Source organism: Kryptolebias marmoratus, linkage group LG10 (assembly GCF_001649575.2).
Source record: "Kryptolebias marmoratus isolate JLee-2015 linkage group LG10, ASM164957v2, whole genome shotgun sequence".
Classification (NCBI taxonomy): Eukaryota; Metazoa; Chordata; class Actinopteri; order Cyprinodontiformes; family Rivulidae; genus Kryptolebias; species Kryptolebias marmoratus.
In genome coordinates this window covers 10165234-10184581 of record NC_051439.1, presented here as the reverse complement: position 1 = coordinate 10184581, position 19348 = coordinate 10165234, and the positions used below count along the sequence as shown (strand labels likewise).

The window sequence follows — 19348 nt, the reverse complement described above, 5'->3', positions numbered from 1 at the left end:
TGCCGATGCAGCCACCACAGACTAGTAACTCGGGCTTCAGTTCTCGGTCGGCCCGGCCAAATTATAAATCTCTCAGCTTGGGGTATGTTTGGAGTTTCTGGTCGGGGAATTTTTCTTCTGGCAGGCGTCCACGGTCTTTCTCTGTCGCACATCAGTGAACGCAAACAGCGTGTATTTAACACCCACATTAAACAGAAGGATCCTAACGGGGCTCCGAGCTGTCCTAATAAAAGAACAATCGGCACACGGCTGCGAAACATGAAAACGGCTAAAATCATCTGAGTGCTTTAATTAATGACCTCAGTTTGGAGAACTGACTGGACTGACGAGCTTAATAGCGAAAAGCTAACACTTACATCACTTTGCATCGTGTGGTGATTTACATACAATTTAGTGGTCATTTGCAAGCTTTTATTCTGGCAGGAGCAGCTAGCTGTAGCACTTCCAGCAGGACTATCAACTGCCAGGGATGTAAATGTTTATAAATGGTGCTTTGGATGAAACACAATGAAAAGCTGGAGACTGGAATAGTTCTAAGATGTCAACAGTCCTCTTTGGTTTTGGCTCTGCTCATCAGTTTGGTACCAGTTCAGCTCTGTTCCTCCAATCTGAGGTCATCCGAAGAGCTGTAAGAGATTAATTGTTCACAGACGGTTCGTGGCGTTTTCATCCAATTCCTAATCTAATCTCGGTTTGTCCAGGCTAAAGATAACCTCCACCCCAGTCCTAACCCGAGCCTCAGCCCGGCCTCTTGGAGACGGCAGCCTCCCGGCAGCGAACCACAGCACCCGGGCAGCTCTTACGACCGGCTGACCAAGGCAGCGGGAGCCCCGTCCAGAGGAGGGGACCCATGGTCCGGTCGGGGTCAAGGGTCGGGAACCAGAGCCGAGGGGCGTAGCGGCGCGGGAAGCAGAGCGTGGAGCCACCGTCAGACTGAGCATCATTAGCCGAGCTGCAGTAAAACCAGAAACAGGTAGAAGGAAACAGCCTTCTTTTTTAGCTTCTTAAAGCTAATTAATTAAAGGAACAGATATTATTACTTAAAGACCAGGAAAAAAGAAATCACCTCGCATGCTGTATGCTAACTACAAGAATCTCCGCTATTTTTCTGGAACTTATTTCCTAAGATTATTACTGGAAACAGCACACTCTGGTTATTTTCCCCATAATTAGCAGCAAATTACCTTGCTCCTTCTAGCGAACACGAGGCAATTATCGAGTCTGTTCCTAAAGAAGATGAATCGATATGATTATTTTTGTAATAAGTAAGAACTGGTTTTGTTTTGGTTTCTCAACAGCAGCACAAAGCAGGGCCAAACACCAGTCTCCCATCAGCTGAAAACCACCATCTGAAGCGTTCTCCGACAAAATAAAGGAAAGCGAATCGGAGTCGGAACCACAAAGGACAACAAACCGCAGACTCGACCACCTCCTCCTTCCCTCCGAATGTGACCCTCTGCGGCGTCGGAGGTCACCCCACCAGCCCACGTTTCCTCTTCTGCTTCGCGTTGGACGTATCATAATGTAGCCCCCGAAACCTGACAAGGGAGAGGCTGGCATGCTGGGGAGGGCTGAGGGTTTGCCTGCATGCCAGAGAGGTTTAAAGAGTTTGTGAAAGGACGACTCACGAGGGGTTAGAATGTTGGTTTAGTTTTATTTTTTTTGTTGTTTTCCAGAGAAACATCACGATAACCTCCGTGGGGGGTGTATTTGGAGCGTTTTCCTCAGAGTCTTCACCTTTTCTTCATCACTTCGTCTTCAGTCAGCATTAGAACAGTTTCTGTAACTCATCTGTTTTTTTTTTTTTCACCAGGCCTGGATTAACATGTAGAACCAAACACATCTTTACTTTAAATGTGACCAAAAACAGGAAGCGAATTACCTCTTTTTTTTTTTTTTTGTAACCATTTGTTTTAATAGTTTAAAAGATGATTCACAGCTCTCTGTTCACAAACACAAATCCTGAAGACGCACACAAACAACAAGCGGACGCTGTGTGCTGATTTTGAACGGCGTGGTGCCGCTTCTTCCCGGCATGCGGCGACCTCAGAAGTGGATTTAATTAAGGCTCCGACATGTCGAGCCAACGTTTGCATGTTTCTAACTAATAAAAGAAAAGCACTTGAAGGGTTGTGACTCAGCAACACACTCCATTTAAAAGAAAAATATACATACAAAAAAAGTCTACATCTTAGGAGCACACACATCCTCTCTGACTAACTGGGACCTTTTTTATTTGTTTAGTTAATTTGAGTCAACGTAACTCGCTTCCTGTTCTGCATCGTCCTTTCCTTTGTCTTCTCGGTCATATCAAGTGGGGTGGGGGGGTAAACGCAATAAAATGCAACGCACATGTAGGAAGGAGCGGGAGGAGGTTGTTCTTCAACCTCAAACCATGAGACAACTTTCTGACAGCTGTGTCTTCATTCACGTATTCTGAAAGAGCCATAGTGAAATAGTTTGTGTATTACTGGACTTTAGCAGTTTTTTTTTTTAATTATTATTTCCCCCCCTCTCCTCACTGCTACCATACATGCTGTGTCGTGAAAGAAACAATCGGCAGGGTTAGAACTGAAAGCAGAAAGTCCAGCCTGAGAGGGTCTGGGTTCGCCGTGCCAATCGCCCCCATTTTTTTTTTCTTTAGATGAGTCTGACTTTCTGAACAGATGAGCAGTGTGACAGAACAGATTTAGCCACAGGCCAGTAATAAACGGCGTTTTATTTAAGGGACACGATGCGTGTCTGTGACAGGAACCTTGCCGACAGCTTTCAGACTTTCTCCCTTGAATTTTAACGGCGACCTAAATGTGACGACAAAACACCAGGACGTGTACAAAATTTTTACCCCAGAGTGGGGAAAAAAAAGAATAAATGAATGTTTCTAAGAAATGCATCTAAGAATGACCCAACGCTTGATGAACTCATTGAGCGAAGCTGCATTTTTGGATTCGCGAAACAAAAGAAGAACTTTGTGCCGGGTTCTGAACGGCTCATTGGTTCGCCTGCTTTCTACCAGCCGCCATGGACCCTTTTTTTAAATATTTCAGCTTCCACGTATGTTCAGGGGCTCTGCCTGTCGCTGTTTTGTCACTTTACTGTTCGTGCTAGCAGGAGATTTTCCTCAGTCAAATGTCTGTAACCGTGACGGCCGACGTGCTAAAGCTAAAGGCCCATTTCTGCTCATGTTTGTTGGAGATCTCAACCCTTTGCTGCGACTTGTTCATTTGTGCCTTTAGTGCAAAAGGAGAAGCAGATCATCTCAGCAGACTTGCACCAACAACTGATATCCAATACCCATTTATGAGGTTTGGTTTTTAGTTTGTTCTGCTTTTCTCATTTGGCGCATTGTTGTGTGGGACATTGTAAAAAAAAAAAAAAAAAAGAAAAGAAAAGAATCATTTTTTGTTACAAGGGAACAGCTTCTACGAGGATTTCAAAACAAAGCTCACTGAGATGATTTTTTTTTTTTTTTTTTTCAAACACAACTTTTAAAAATAACCCTGCCTTGTGGATTTGGACCGGGCCGTCGGTCACAGAGTGCAGGGAGGACGTGGCCTCTTCGCGGCCGCTGCTGGCTTCATGATGGAGCAAAAGCAGACCAGACGTACTAATAAGAGCTCCCGCTTCGTCCAGGCTCTCTCTTATTGTCTGTAATGCTACGCCTTTTTGTGTACCAAGAGGAAATGCCGTCTCTCGTCCAATCTCTTCTCCCTTTAAACCAATTCCAACGTTGCTTTTAGTTCTTTTCCGAGCCCCTCGATTTCTCCCGAGCGCCGGGCCTCAGACAAAAAGCGCGTTACGTTGGACCAGAGGCCTGTCACCAGACCTTGACGGGCAGCTGAAAGTTCAGGGGTCAGGGCTGCGTCTAATCCTGTCCTGGACAGCTTGACTCAGGGCTTCTAAAAGCAGCAGAGAGGGAAATGACAAGTGATGAACGCGTACTCGACACGACGCCGGAGGCCAGTTTTCCTTAACGCTGATGTCACTCAGGGGCTGAATGAAGCAAACCTCACCGCACCTCAAAAAGGCTTCCATATCACCTGCTTCCCTCCGTCAAATCTGACACTTTACCATGCAGCTAGGTCTTCAGTGGAGTGTAACCCATGCTTACCACCAGGATCTCCATCCTAAAACCCTTTTGTTCCGCTCCTTTCATTCCTCTACCTCCTTAAATTGTTTCCTCCGTGAACAGAGTTGGAGTGGAGGGGTGGGTCTCAGGAAGAGTCCACCTGTCGGAAACTGCAGTTTTTATGGCTCCAGGGGAGGAATTCCCTCCTGGATCCAGGGGTTCAAAGCTGACAGGGCTCTTTTAAAGGGCAAAGTTGGAACTCCATCCTCTGCTGCGCCCAGTGCCTTTTTTTTTTTTCTCTTTTCCTCACAAGGCCCACGCGTACGCTAAACGGCTCCTGCACCAACGGGCCGAAGAGACGGCTTGTTTTCTGCGCAGACGTCAGAACAAGCTGGCTGTACCAGGGGAAAGAAACGTCATTTACGAGACATCGTTTCCCTCCTTTTTCTGCAGCGGACGGGAATGAACTGCAGATCGGAGGCGAGGCAGAAAAGGCCCTGGTTCCGCGAACAGGTGCTCGCCCTGAAAGGTCACAGTGTCATCCGGTGGTATCGGCTATAATCTGCACTTAACCAGCACTTAACTGTAGGACCTCACACGACTAACGCCCCCTTTAGCTTATGCTGTTAAAAAGAAGTCGTCCTTTTCTTTTTCCCCACCTGCTGAATTTGAGCGTTTTTAGATCGGTATTAAAAACCACAACGGAGGTTTTCCGTCGCGGCGCCTTGTTGAGTCCATGTTTCTGCCTTCTAACATCGTGCCAAAATCATTCCACAGTATTTCCAGTTTACACTCAGAGACGGGTTCGTATCTCGTCTCTAAGATGCTGAAATAAAGGGGAGATATTCACGTCGAGGGTTTTTTTTTGTTTTTGTTTTTTTCTTGCTCAAGTATGTTTTTATTTCTTTGTTGAACAAAAGATGTCTTATTTTGGATTCTATATCAGATAGATTTTATTTAAGTAAAATCTTGTAATTTTGTAAAGTGGGCCTTTATTATTGAAATGTATTAAATATTTGTCCGCCTTGATTTTAAGATTCTTATATTGCTTTTTTTTTTTTTTTTTTTCGTTTGTTTCTTTGCGGGGTAATGTATCTTTCTCATTGCTGTTACACTCCTGGAGAGTTCTTCTTGTGTCTTTTTTTTTTTTAGTCTAACATGAGACATTTCTCACGGCCTGGACGTGACGACACCATGGATTTTATCAGAGATGAGCTGATTGATTCCCCACATGGCGTCCCTTTTTTTTTGAACCGTGGGGGGGGGGGTTTATTCTCTCCAGCCTTGTTGCTGCTCTCATAAATTCAGGGTTTGTTTTGTATGTTTGCCAAAGAAAGACGCATGCAGCCCCCTCCACACACACACACACAAACACACACATGTATATATGTAAAACACAAATAATCTAAATGAGAAGACGATATTTTTGGCTGGATCTAATCTCTCTCCCTGTCATCTATTTTCCCTGTATGATTGAGGGAAGCCTCAGTGTGTCAGTAAAGCCAGGTGGACTAAGACTTTTCTTTTTTTTTTTTCTCTTTGTCTGAAATGTTAGGCTTACTACAATGTGCATGTTTTAACCTTACTGTGGCTGGCGCACTCTGCATGTAGGCCTCTTAAAACAAACTGTACAGCAGACCATATATATTCCAATAAAAAATGAAAAGAAAAAAAAACACTCGACCTGTTTGTAACACGTGTTGTGCCAAAGACGGCGGTGCGCTGCACATCCCGAATTCAGCAACTTCTGAGGGTTTATGTGAGTCAAGTTTGGGGAGAGAACAACAGCTGACAAGATGCAAAATAAGCAAGCGGACAAATGAGGCAAATTGGTCTTGTTCAAGGAGGAGGAGGAGGGAGGGGGGAGAGAAAGAAACCACAAGCTGCTGTGGAATGCAAAGTCAGCATGCGTCTCTCTGTTAAACGGCTACACCTCGGTTTGGGAAAGGCTGCGTTGCTTTTCCTCCAAACATTTAAAAATGATCCTGCTGATGAACCAGCTCCTGAGTCCATGAGTTTGTCTTGTTCTGCGAGAACCCTCATTTAGCCTCGTTAGGCCTTTTGTTACTCGGGGCAAGCTGTTTCGTTCAGTCTGTCGAGTACAAGCCTCAGCTTGTTCACTTCAGCTGCCTGGGGTTTTCTACAGAGGCTCTGAAAGTGTTCAGATCGTCCGGCTCAAACACACAGACCTGCTCGTTCCAAATCAACCTCTGTGTTCAGAAGTTACACCTTAGTAAAAAATAAAAGTCCAATACAAGCATCTGTAAGGTTATAACATCTGAGTGGAGAAGTGGGGGGAAAAGAAAATGGAAGGTTTTTACTTGAAATTAGTTCTTTTTTTTTTACTTTTTATACATTTTGTAATGCAAAAAATCAAAAAGGAACATGACTTTTTAATGATTTTGTCTTTACCCTTACAGAAAATCCACATGAATTGACCAATTTTTTAACATTATCACAGGGACGGGATAGAAAATGTCTCAAAATCCCACAAGGAAATGTGTTTTTGTTCAGAAATTCCATGGGGAAATGTGCAAAAATGTGTTTCACGTACGTCACATGTAACTGCCTTTGTGTTTTCATTTGTCAGTGGTTCAGAATATCTCCTGAAACACTGATTTTAATGAAAATAATCCCTGGATGCACATCTACAACGTATTAACTTTTGGAATCAACCGGATTTAAGATGGCTTCCACAGATAACCAAAAGGTCATTCCCTTCTCTGTCGCATTTCTGAGGATGTGGTTTAGTAGGCAACAAATATCATTTATGTAAACAAATTATATTACAGTATAAACATTGCAAATAGATTGATCAGGAGCAGATAGTGTCTGAAAATAGATCCAAAGAAATTAAATACTGATGCTGAATATCAATCAATTAAAAGAAATAGAACTAGAATTAAATGCTGATTATCATAATAGTGAAGTTATTGTCATCAGTTGTTCCAAAGACATTTAAGACTGATGTGAGTTTGACACGGATGAGTCGGAGCGTCCGCCTTCCTCCAGCTGCGACGACCCGGTTTGGAGCTTCAGGCTCCTGATCCTCGGCGTCCGACCCGAATCAAGAGCTGCGACCTCGAGCACGAGGAGGCCTCGGACCGTTTCCAGGCGAGGAAACGTCACCGCGCGGCTTCAAAACTGAGGCTTTGGAGGTCCAATCGAAAAAGGCTGATCCAGCCCGGATCAAGAGGACCACCTAACGCATCAGTTAGCGAGATGAGATGAAAACATGCAGGAGCTGCAGCCTAAAAACCCTGGCTCAGACAACTCGTAGGCTCAAACGTCTGCTTTGGTCCCAGAAACGAGGCCCGCGGGCGCTCCCAGAACCTTAAAGCTTCATGGTTAACCAACTTCATCCACGTTCGTCAGATCCCCCACCACGCAGAGATGCTGCCAGAGACCCTCATCTCTGCCTCTCACTTCAAACCACAGCCTCCGAGCAGTGGCCGGGGGGGGAGGGGGGGGGTCACCGAGGGGCCAAAGCACAAGTTCTTCCACTACAAAACATGTTTATGTAATAGTTTTTCTTTTTTCCCCCCCCAGTTTGTGGTGCAGTTCAGAGCGCACATATATTCACAAAACACCTAAAATGTCCAAGAAAAGATTGCAAAATGTTAGTTTCTCCTTTTATTAACAAATATTTTAATAAAAAAACAAAGACGTAACAACTAAAATAGCAACAAAAACAAAAAAAGAATCTTAACAATATCGTTTTTCTCTTTAATTACAAACGTCCATACTACACTACGCCGCCTAAATCACGTTCAACCTTAGAGGCTACAGTACGGGGGGGGAGTTTGAAGGGAACCAAGCGGAGCTCTAGTGTGACGTTACTTCGAAAGGTGAGTGTTTCTGTAGAGTGAGCGTGCTCGCGACTTGGTCATCTGCTGCAGATAAAATACAGTTTTAGGTTCTGTTTCACTTGACAAGAACGTCTGCAGCCGATCCTGAAGCTCCGGACAAAAAGGGGCACATGAACAGATATTTGGCTCTGATGGGAACTTCCACTCAAGGTTAAAGGCTTCAGGTCGCTTCGTTTACTGAATTTAATCCCGTGCTTTGTTTGTAAGTGGGAAAACAAACAGACTTTTATCAAATTTAATTCGCATTACTGTGAAATAAAACGGGTTTCTTTAATGTTTGGCGGGAGCCCAAATCTTTGTGGCAGCTCATGTTCCAGTCTGTACGCAAAAGTACAGAGTGCTTCCACATCCAGATGTGAACCCTTTTCGTTTTTTTCCGTGAACTGCGACAGACGTCGGGAAGGGCGTTTCAGACGACGGCGGCGGCGGGCTGAGCTTGCTGAGGGTTGCTGGTGGCCGTGGGCGTGGCTTGTCTCGGCAGGGTGTACATGGCCCCCAGGAACTGGTCGGCGATGCGCCCGGCCTCCCGGAGCCCGCTGAGCAGGGCGCCGTGGACTGTCGCCGGGTAGTTTCTGATGGTGTGCTCGCCGGCGAAGAACAGACGAGGAACGGGCTGCAAAAATAAATATAAACCGTCAAACACTTCCATTTTATAATACGGATTAAGTGCAAGGGGGAAAAAAACAGGGGGAACATCAGTGGTGTCAGAAGCCTTCAGTCCACACAGAAATATTACTTGTCCACTGTAATCTACACGCCAGCATCCAAACAGCTGAAAAACATCTGTAGTTGGCATTAAACTGACCCACTTTGGTTTGGTTAAGTATTGTGGCGAAGCTGGGATACCATCTCTGCCCTCACGTTCTCACACACACACACACACTCAGAGTCAAACTCGCCCCCCGTTTGTGCGCTCACCTGCGACGCTCCGGGGATGGCCGGGCCGGGCGTGATGGGCTGCGCCATCAGGTCGTAGTCGTTCCCCGAGGAACCTGCTGCCACGTACGAGTAGGAGCCCCTCGCCCAGGGGTCGGCCCGCCAGCGAGTGACCACGGTCTCCTTCGGCTGCCGTGGCGACAGACAACACCACGTGTATTTTAGGTTGTTTCCATGACGACATTCAGAGGACTCGCGAACATCTGGAGCGGCGAGCGGCTCCGACGCCGGCCAGGTTGGTTTGAAAACCAAAAGCAAATGACTTCTAATGACGGGTGGTTTGGATGCGATTCCACTTGTGAGTGTGTTTCTATATGGTTGCTGTGTGCTGGTTTGCAGGAATGAATTCCACTTGTGATGCAATAAAATAACAGGGGAAGCTCGACCAGATTAGAGGACTGTGTCGAAGATGAGGCCGGTGGCAATTTATCGCTACATAATACGGAATTACTGACCGAACGGGTGCCAGAGCGCTCGCGAGCGAACATACCTGGGGTACGGCGCTGCTTCCGAAGATGCCTTTCAGTATTGCGAGGCAGCGTCCCACGATGACGTCGTCGCTGATGTTCTCCATGATGCCCGCGGCCTCGCCAGCCATCAGAGCGAGCAGGATCGGGGCTGAAAGGAGAACAGCACTTAAGTTTGTTTTTTCTTCATGGAAATGTTCTACATGTGTTTTTGTCCAACCCAAATTCCAAAAATGTTTATGTCGATCTCATAAACCCGTATTTTATTCACAATGGAGCACAGTAAACATAGCAAAGGTTTAAACTAAGAAATTGTATTTGTTTAGAAGGAATTTTGAATTTGATGGCAGCAACATCTTAAAGAAAGGTGCTTTCATTTTCATTTCCGTTTTCCATTTTCTTGCTGGATAAAATACCTATAAATACCTTTCCAGATGTGGAAGCTGCCCATGCCAGAGGTACTAATGCACCTCCATACCATCAGAGAGGCAGACTGGGATGCGGTAACTGGTTTCCAATAAGAATTTCACATTTTGACCCGTCTGACCACAGAACAAATTTCCCCTTTGCCTCAGTCCATTTTAAAGAAGCTTTGGCTCAGAGAAGACAGCAGTGTGTCTGGACGGTGTTCACATCTGGCACCTTCTTTGCATGATAGAGCTTTAAGCAGCATTTGTGGGGTTGTAGACAGACCACGTAAATACCGATGGTGCTGAGGCTGCAACTGTGTCAGTCCGACAGCTGTTTCTTATTTGTACCTCTTCTTTTTACAGCCTTTGCTTCCAAAGTTTCCTTATTGTTAAAATAAACGTTGACTTTGTGTGACATCGTTGTGCGATCTTGTCACCTTTATAAAGGTTCCAGAAGAGGAAGAGCTCCCCCCGGCTTGCGGTGGTGGAGCCGACGTGACCAAACAGGTTCACGCTGGGATCCCAGAACACGCGATCAAAACACAACACCACCTGCAAGTGAAGGAGAACGCAATTCAAAATAAACAAATAAATAGAAAGAAAGCCAATCAATCAAAACGCTCCAGTCCAAGAAGACTGAGGATAATCTCTTGGTCACACATTTCTGAGTTGGGAGGAGAACGGTGCAGCTCCCTCTGCTGCGCAGACAGAAGCAGCTCGGGTTGCATAATAATGCAGCATTCTCCTCTGTGCTGCGGCAGCGTCAGATCAGCTGTCCTGCTGCAGATGATGCTGAGCAACACGGAGCTGCTGGGTCAGGAGTGACGCAGCAAAAAAAATTTTAAAAATTAAAAAGCGGCGACTATATTCTCATCGGCTCCAACTCCACCTGCCTAAACGCAGAGCGACAAATTATCTGTTCTGAGGCTGAGGAGGATTTTATGTTAACACGGGGATTAAATGGATAAAAGGGAACAATAGGGCACAAAAGGAAACGTATTTGTTTAATCGAACAGGATTTAGATCACTGGCAGTAAACAGAAAAGCCTCAGGAGGACATAATGAACTCGAGGTGGTTAATGTGTGAAGGTCAGGCTTGCAGCACAATGACACTGCAGCAGAACATCAACCTAACTTTAAACCTTTTTACCTTTCAGCTAAAATTCTGACTGCTCAATCGACGACAAACATCTTCTGGTTCAGCGCAGTTCGGTGCTTTGAACAGGTTAAAAAAATCCAAAATAAGGAGCTTACTCTAACAGATGCTGATGAAACACAGCCCGTGTGTGTGTGTGTGTGTGTGTGTACATCCTACCTTGTTGAGATTACCGAAGCCCATCCTCTGTATGGCTGATGTCTTCCACTCGGGCAGCGGGGGGACGAACTGGACGGCGGGGGGCTGCTGCTTCAGCACCCCGAGGGGCAGCGTGCAGAGCACAGCGTCGCACTTGTAAATAAAGGTCTGGGTCGTGGAGCGAGTGTTCACGGCTATCACCTCACAGCCTGGGAGGGAGAACGTATAATAAAGCTTTGAAATGACCACGGCACATTTGTTTAATCTTTTTTTGTTGTTGTTTTTTTCCAAAACCATACAAACGTACCGGACGCCGTGTATCGGACCTGTCGCACCGCCGTGTTCAGTTTGATGTCCAGACCCTCGGCGAGAGCCACAGGGACGCACGAGTAGCCGTTCCGTACTGTCAGGTGGCTGCCGGTGAACTCAAAGTCGTCATCCTACGGAGACAATCAACCCCAGCAGCACACTCAAAACTCGTTTCACATCTGCACGCCGCTGGAATATCCTCTAAAGTCTTAGCAGTCCTGACTCAGCCTCACGCTGCTCAGTCATTACAGTTCAAACCCGAGGACGTGTTCGTACCTGATCCCAGTGCTTTAGAGACAGGGTGGAGAGGGGCGTAGCGTTGGCAAACTCTAAGTTGGCAAAGTGCCAGTCTAGAATCTGCCGATCCCTGGATGAAAGGTAAACATCACTGTGGAAAAGCAGGGAACACGTGAGAGGCGCTGGCAGCTGTTAAAGTCACACAAGTTAGCACAACTCAAAACGCCGCTCCGCTTATTCATCTAACAGCAGTTTGCTCATCACGCGGCAGGAACTTAAACTAAAAGTATATTACTGCAGGGCACAACAGGGTAAAACATTTGTTGCTAAGCAAACAGTTTTTACTCCTTCCACATGGGATCAAGGTCATATATTACGTTTAAAAGACAGAAAAGCTGTTTCTTTACATCATTTCACCCACACAGGATATAGGTAAGAACTGAGCTGCAGGTTTGTGATGATAAAACGTTATAAAGGTGCGTTTTACCTCGGAGGATTGGCCTCCAGCTCCTGCAGCTTCTCCTCAAGCTTCACCTGCATCTCCGCCAACTCGTCGTACTCCTGCGTGAGGAAACGGGAAGAATAAGCGGGGGGGGGGATTGCATACAGCCGGAAAGGACGAGCAGCTTCAACAGACGGAGCAGACTAAACCCGGTCATCGGTTCACCACAGCAGAAGAAATGAGGACAGCTTCCCTCGCTGAGGAAAATACTAAACAGTGGCAAGAAATGCATAAAATATCCAAACTAAAATATACAAAGTGAAACAACCATCTGTTTACGGGTTTTAAGATCCGGCCATATGGAAACACGGGCTCGGGAGGTGCACGCACATCTGCGGACATAAAAAGCAGCCGAGTGCGAGCCGAAGCCTTGAAGTGGTTTTCCTCAGACAGCGCGCGGATCGCAGGCAGATACCAGCTGTGTTTGAGCCGACTGAAACATCCGTCCGAAAAACGCACGCGGCGCGGCGACGACTTATCCGCGCCAAAAATAAAAAACACCGGCGCTCGCTAATAATACATTCGAGCGGAGACATTAAACCACTTAAACACAGTGTGTCTGCTCTGCTTAGACAGCTCGGCCTTAAAAGCCTCTCAGGCGTATGCCCCCGATCAGGTAGTTCATAAAAGATTCCCTTTAATTTGCAGCTCGGGTCATAAACTACCTGCTTGACAAAAGTCGCCCTTCAGATCAAAGTTTCCTGCACATCGTGGTTACCAGCCTCCGGATCTGTGAATAAATCTACTAATCACCTACAGGAAGTCTTAGTTTAAACTACAGCTAATGAAAACAGATATTATAAACACAGCTTCACACTGGTAGCTTTTAAACTTGATTGGAGGATTTGGAGGCCTGATTTTTTGTCTGTGTTCGGGAATTTTTTGGGATGTGATTAAAGTGCCATAAATACATTATTTAGGGGGGGGGGCTCACTTTGAAGAGTGCGGTGAGGTCGCGGTGCTTGCTCTTCACCAGGAACTCTGCGGTGATGTCTCTGGGCGGCTTGACTTCGCTCGCTTCTTTAAACTGCTGATGGAGCTCCTTCACGCGCTCCCTGGTGGACACCATCTGAAAGGCGAGGGGTAAAGTAAAAACGGAACGCCGACGTCAGCGCGATGCTCACTCGAGGCCGCAGCCAGCCGAAGTCGGGCCGTCACCTTGTTGAGAAGATCCCGGAGTTCTTCCTGAGTCTTTACGATCTTCTTCCAGTGTTCAATCTGCTCATCTTTGACATGTTTCTCCTGCAGCCTGCACACACACACACGCACGATCAGAGGCTTAATTTGTTGGGGTTTTTTGTATCCGTATGCATTCCTGCCTCCACACGGCGTTCCCGGGACTTACTGAATGACCACCTCCAGGGCCTGGCCCAGAGAAACCGGTTTGTTGTTGAGAAAGTTGAAGTCCAGCTGGTGGCTGAGGTACGAGGTGGCCTCCAGCAGTCGGTTGAACTCTTGCTCCACCATCTCATCTTTCTCCTTAGGCACCTGGACATACGCATATAAAGGACGATATGGCATGAATCAGAGGAGGAAAAGCATTATAAACCCAAATATAACCGAATGTAGAATTTGTATGGATTTGAAGTGTTATAAATAGGATTGCAAAGTTCTGGGTTTTTTCAAAGTTGGAAACTTTCCATGAGAATAAAGCTGGAACTGAACATATTGAGGACATTTTTGAACCTTGGAGCTACATATCTGAGCCAGAGGACGACATAAAGTAAAGTGTTGTCTGAACAAACAGGCCTTTAAATCACAAATTACACATTATTGTTGTTTCTATTCACCACCACTAGACAGATTTATTTGAACTGATGTAGGGTTCCATATAAAATGTTCAAATAGGAATACCTGAACAGAAAAAAAAGATGAAATGCTGAATTAGTGAAGGACTTGTTGGCGTTTGGGATCATTTGAGACAAGATTTCAAGTTTGGGATATGTCCAACTTTCCCCAGCTGAACCTCCCACGGAAAAATTCTGGAAAGTTTCCAGAAATTTGCAACCCCAATTACAACTAAAAACAAACGGAAATCGGACAGAAATCTAAGTGAACTATATTTTAGGAACTATTTGCGGAAAAATCTGCTTCTGATCATTAATATTCGCAGGACTTCATGTCTGGAGGAACATGCGGGTTGGTGGAACTTGTTAATACAGACACTTTATTAGCAGAGATGAGTTTCACAGCCGAAGTGTTACAAGCAACGCTTGTTTCAGGAGCCGGTCTGTGACGGTGCAGAGCTGCAGCCTCACCTCTATTATCACGTCTAAATGAATCGTGTCGTGCTGATCAAACACTTTTTTTTTTACTGCAAATCTCGTCTCTGCTGAAATCTGCTCATCTCCACGTGAAGAGAATACTTTGTGCGATACCTTTGAGATACTTAATCTTCAAAATAATGTTATTAAACCATTTAATGTTGCAATAATTTTATTCCATTTGGATAAAAAAAGCTAAATATGCTCTTTAATTGTGCTGCTGTGAAAGGTGAGGGTTCCTACATGGATAAGAAACGGTGACATGAAGTGAAATTCAAATAATCGGAGCTAAGATGTTTAAACAATTCAGTAAGGGATAGATTATGTAAAGAAACAGATACGTACGCTTGTGCACCGTTCACCCTTTAGCAGTTCACCAAAAGATGAACATGGAAACGATTGGAAAGACAAGAGGGGGGGGGAAGAGAGAGAGAGACATGTTGAGTAAACACAACGTTAACCTCAAACAGGTTTGCACTAAAGTTAAACATTTAATTCGCCTTTTTTCCCTCTCCAGAGGAGGAAACCAGTAACACATGATGCAGACGGCTGTGCTGAAAAGAAACCCAAACTATCCCCTTACAGGACACGACAAAATAAGAAACAAAACAACTCATAGCTTAGCATGAACTTGTATCTGGGCTGCTCCGTCCTGACAGGAAGTAAAGCTGTTTTTGTTTTTATGCCACACAAGCGTAAGCAGTCCGAAAAGGTTAGGACGTGCTGGGTTTTTGTGGCTCACGGAAAACCCAAATTCCTGTCCAAGGACGTTTAAAGAAACAGGCACGAGCACAAAAGCTGAGCTCTTCGATGCAAAAAAGTGAACATTCGTGCGAAAATAAACACCAACTAGCAAAAGGAAGTAAACAAAACGGGGCTCTGGCTCCAGAAATAAACACTGGAAACACATCTGACGGGACAGAGCGCTTCATGTATATCAAATGCTAATTTAGTTCAAATGATTTAAAGTAAGATCAGATCATTTACAGACACGTGCTATCCTTTAAAAGGGAACGCGAGATGTTCTTCTAGCGTTTTTTTTTTTTTTTTTTTTTTAAACGCTGGAACAAATAATTCAACCATTCACAACGACGAGAAAAGTGTGTGAACAAATAAAAACCCACCCAAACTGAATTAAACTGGAATTTAGGAAATTTAATCAAACGCATGACGTAAAAATGCCAAGCAAAGGAAAAAAATAAAGCAGCCCACACATCATTAAATCATAAGCTCTGGTTACTTTCTGTTTCTGATTGAATCGGGTATTAAATAACATTCTGCTGTGAAAAAAAAAAAAAACAGTTTTTGCTCCCAGCGCTGGGAATGGTAAATGAGCGCCTTTATAGGAGTCAGTGTGATTAAAGCAAGCAAATAACAACAGAATAAATCACAATCATGCCTACGCTGCCCGTAGCCTGCTGACATTTACTGACCTGTCTTTGATTTTGAGAAAAAAATCGTACAAATCTGTCCCTGACTACTTCCACGTTATTGATGGAGTCGGTTGGGAATGAACAGTTTCTGATATTAAACTCACAGCCTGGCCGTTAGCTTCATACAGCGGACACTTCTGTTTGATCTTGGCCAGCTCCATGTTAACCTGCTTACTGACCACTGCCATGGGATTCCCTCCTGAAGGACAGAAACGCATCAAGATTAGGCGTGACCTCCCCCTACAGGACAGTTAATGAAACTACAGGCAGATCACACAAAACGATGAGTCTGAATTTGTTGCTACGTAATTATAAAATAAAATCGGGACCGAATTCTCACCCAGTCCCGTCACCACCATGGCTCCCAGGTCTGCAACATAGTTTCCTTTCCTAAACGTGGCCACTCTGCCCCCCACGCGGTCCTGCAGGCATCAGGAAAAGGAGACAAAAACACCAGAGAAATGACATTTTCTGAAACAGAGTGAATGATGCTGACATCTATCAAGTGAAGAATGAATAATTAAAGTCAAAATGAGCAAAAAACTAGCAAGGAGCTAAAACAAATAAAAGAAATATCCCACAATGCTGTCAGTAAAGTGTTTATTTTACAATCCTGAAACAAGTTCTACTCCTGGCTGTTTAATAACAACCTGAGGCACGAACAGCTTGTTACAGTGTGTTGATGACCTACCCTGGCCTCCAGGACTGTAACATCCATCCCAAAGCTCTGCAGCTGCCTGGCTGCAGCCAAACCCGACACACCTCCTCCAATCACGATAACCTTCCCTGTTTTCTTTGCTGCAACAACAAGCAGACTGGAGGTTACTTTTGACTGGGACGTGCTTTTTATTGTTATTGTTATTCTTTTAAAGACAACGTCAGTGCAGTGACTGAAGCAGACTTACTGGGTAACGGCTTGACCCTTTTGTAAATGCCGAAGTTAATCAGGCCGTGCCTTTCTAAGTAGCTGTGTATCCTGTGAACCAACACGGCGTCGCCTGCGAAGAGAAGAAGAGTACATTACGTCTTATGTTCTGTTTGAGGAAAAAAAAAACAACAACCAGTGGATGGTTTAAGTGTAATTGGAAGTCTCACTGTTGTACGGAGCTTCAAGCTGCTGCGCCGTGGCTTCAAACGTCAGCTGGATTTTAGGGTTGTCCAGCCACAGTTGGATCTGGGCGAGATTAACATGAATTGCAATGATAAACAGGCTTAAACACAGCTATCCTGTGGCTATCGTTTAGAAATGAAAAGGATTATTAAAAAGTGTGACATACGGTGCGGTTCCTGATGTATAGGAAGACCTTCTGAGTCTGTTGAGGACCACTGATGATGTCGGGGAAGCAGGCGGCCTCCTGGGATGTCATTCTGTCATGAGGAAGGCGGCTCTGGAAAGCAGCTCCTTCCAGACCTGTCGGGAATAAAAAGCACATTTCTATTCCATTATCTTAACATGAAAGGTATTTATCTTGATCTGAAATTACAAAGTAAAATATAAGTCACAGGCTTCATGTTGGCAAGAAACTAAATTGGCAGAAAATTAGCTTTGAACGTGGTTTTTTTGAGTTTAAGACTCACCTGATGGCTCATCAGGTTCACTGTCATTCTCTTCTTCAGGAGGCGGCGCTGGAGGAGGGATGACCTGCTTCCTTTCTTTCTCCGCCTTGGCGTTCCTCTCCTCCTCCGAGTAATACTCGTCCTCCGACAGGTTTGCCAGGCTTTCGTCCATCTCGCGGTACTCCACCTGCAACAGTAGGCACAATAAAAGCACCATTAAAACCACGACTCATGTCGGTCGGGGCTTTAGTTTCGTCGCACTCCCTGAAAAGATAACTCCAGCATCACACTGCAAAATAAAACAAAAAACAAAATAATTTAACACAAGTTATTTGAAACCAAATCCATCTCTCCTTAAACTTTAGAAACCTAAAATGTTTACTTTTGGTCGCTTGCGCCGACTTGTTCTCCGGACTTCAGCTGAGTCCGGATCCATGCCTCCAGGACCTGGCGGGTGGGGAAAAGAAGCCCCTCCAGGTTCCCCACTAGGGGACGACCTGTCCTTCTTCTTCGACTCCGCAGCTCCCGACGCCGAGGCTGACGGACCCGTCTGGGCGTCAGAACTCAGCACCCTTTCACCTCCTGCTGCGCCAACAGAAGACGAAGAGGAGGAAGAGGAGGAGCCAGCATCTGATTTCTTGCTAGAGAGCATTATGGAGGATGTTGGAGGCCTCTCCTAAGGAAATGGTGAACAGGAATCAAATACGGAAGATTATCCATTCAACATAAAAAAAAAAAAAAAAAACATTTGAGTGAAATGACTGAATTTGAATGTCTAAAAAAAGTCAAACTAATTTAAAAACTATTACAAATAATTAATGTAAAATGATAGTATGGTTTGTGAGTGCTGGAAACAAACAAAATGCATTTCATATAGAACAGTGTAGTAAGCAAAAAACAAAAGTTGTGGAACAAAAATTATGGTTTGTAACATAAAACAAGACAAATTAAATTTATATCTAACTTCCATCTTAAACCTGGAAGGATGCAGGCCTAATGCAATTATCTGATCACAATTAACCACATAAAATAAATAAGGCTGAACCTCAGTTTGAGTCATAACTCTTAAGAACGATAAAGAAAATCTTGATAAAACACAGGCGTTATATCCACAACCTCTTTAATCTGCTGCACTAAATGTTCAGCTTCTTGTGCTTTTATAAACATCAATTAACACATAAAATGGACATAGAACAGTCTAAACTTGGTTTAAACAAAAACGTCTGTCAGATCTGACAGAAAAGGGTGGCAGCCAGGACAATCATACCATAAAACAATTAGTGCACCTTTAGTTGACAACCACCGTACATGATCAAACTGTGAATAATGCAGCTAAAATCACATCACTGATAGAAACAATGTTAACTTAGTATGAGTGTGATGGTTTCATGAAATGAGGGCTCCAAGGTACAGTAACCTTGTCTTATTTTACCCATTTCTCCGTACACCTGGTTATATCCATTCAAACACTAAGAAACGAAGACAGAACCAGAGACATCATGGTTACAAACAACACGAACTGAGCAAAAACACTGGCCTACCGCAGTGAAGTTAGTTTCAAGTTGGATATTCGATATTCGAGCTCCGCGGAGTTAGCGGCGTCCAGCTCACGGCTGCCCCGAAACAGGAGCGCTAATGTCGGCCAGCCGTTCTCTGCCGGCCCCTTCTCTCTCACGCGGTGGTTCACTTAGGGACCGTCAATAAATTTTCCTAACCCTTCGCTCCTGAAAAACAAATATTGATATATTTCTTGTCGTTTCACCAACTGGTACAAAACCTTTGGTAAATCATGCTACGAAATTATATAAATGAGGCACAAACTATTTTATCCCATTTGAACCCTTTTTTATATTTTTTAGATATTTTTTTGGTGAAAATTGATCATTTTTCTACAATGGCTTCCAGGTCATGTGACCCACTGACTCAAAATCAGTCTGATATTGTTCTACTACTCTAAACAGATGTAGCACAGTCCATTTTGTATCATTTGAACCCTTTTTT

At 44.6% G+C, this 19348-nt stretch overlaps 2 protein-coding genes across 10 annotated transcripts in view; one reads left to right on the top strand and one right to left on the bottom strand.

Moving 5' to 3' along the window:
* luzp1 (leucine zipper protein 1) overlaps window positions 1-3443 on the top strand; it is a 36343-nt gene extending 32900 nt beyond the window's left edge. For all 3 annotated transcript variants that reach the window (XM_017418532.3, XM_037977733.1, XM_037977734.1), the window contains 2 exons: window positions 702-973; window positions 1299-3443. In XM_017418532.3, the coding sequence (XP_017274021.1) occupies window positions 702-947 (246 nt within the window). In that variant the 3' untranslated portion in view covers window positions 948-973; window positions 1299-3443. The remainder of the gene's footprint in view (window positions 1-701; window positions 974-1298) is intronic.
* Window positions 3444-7689: 4246 nt separating this feature from the next.
* The window catches only part of kdm1a (lysine (K)-specific demethylase 1a), a 14985-nt gene continuing 3326 nt past the window's right edge, over window positions 7690-19348 (bottom strand). Inside the window, exons 2-22 of one of the 7 annotated variants that reach the window (XM_017417985.3) lie at window positions 18889-19071; window positions 17730-18023; window positions 17369-17537; window positions 17068-17225; window positions 16886-16964; window positions 16696-16788; window positions 16482-16588; window positions 16131-16212; window positions 15895-15989; window positions 14703-14720; window positions 13439-13581; window positions 13252-13342; window positions 13028-13162; window positions 12079-12152; window positions 11631-11742; window positions 11353-11485; window positions 11067-11254; window positions 10189-10303; window positions 9365-9492; window positions 8857-9003; window positions 7690-8551 (exon numbers count right to left, since the gene is read on the bottom strand). In XM_017417985.3, coding sequence (XP_017273474.1) covers window positions 8348-8551; window positions 8857-9003; window positions 9365-9492; window positions 10189-10303; window positions 11067-11254; window positions 11353-11485; window positions 11631-11742; window positions 12079-12152; window positions 13028-13162; window positions 13252-13342; window positions 13439-13581; window positions 14703-14720; window positions 15895-15989; window positions 16131-16212; window positions 16482-16588; window positions 16696-16788; window positions 16886-16964; window positions 17068-17225; window positions 17369-17537; window positions 17730-17999 — 2541 coding nt within the window. In that variant the 5' untranslated portion in view covers window positions 18000-18023; window positions 18889-19071 and the 3' untranslated portion in view covers window positions 7690-8347. Of the gene's footprint in view, window positions 8552-8856; window positions 9004-9364; window positions 9493-10188; window positions 10304-11066; window positions 11255-11352; window positions 11486-11630; window positions 11743-12078; window positions 12153-13027; window positions 13163-13251; window positions 13343-13438; window positions 13582-14702; window positions 14721-15894; window positions 15990-16130; window positions 16213-16481; window positions 16589-16695; window positions 16789-16885; window positions 16965-17067; window positions 17226-17368; window positions 17538-17729; window positions 18024-18779; window positions 18817-18888; window positions 19343-19348 lie in introns of those variants that run through there. The other 6 variants (XM_037977735.1, XM_025005835.2, XM_025005836.2 and 3 more) reach the window with 6 other exon arrangements.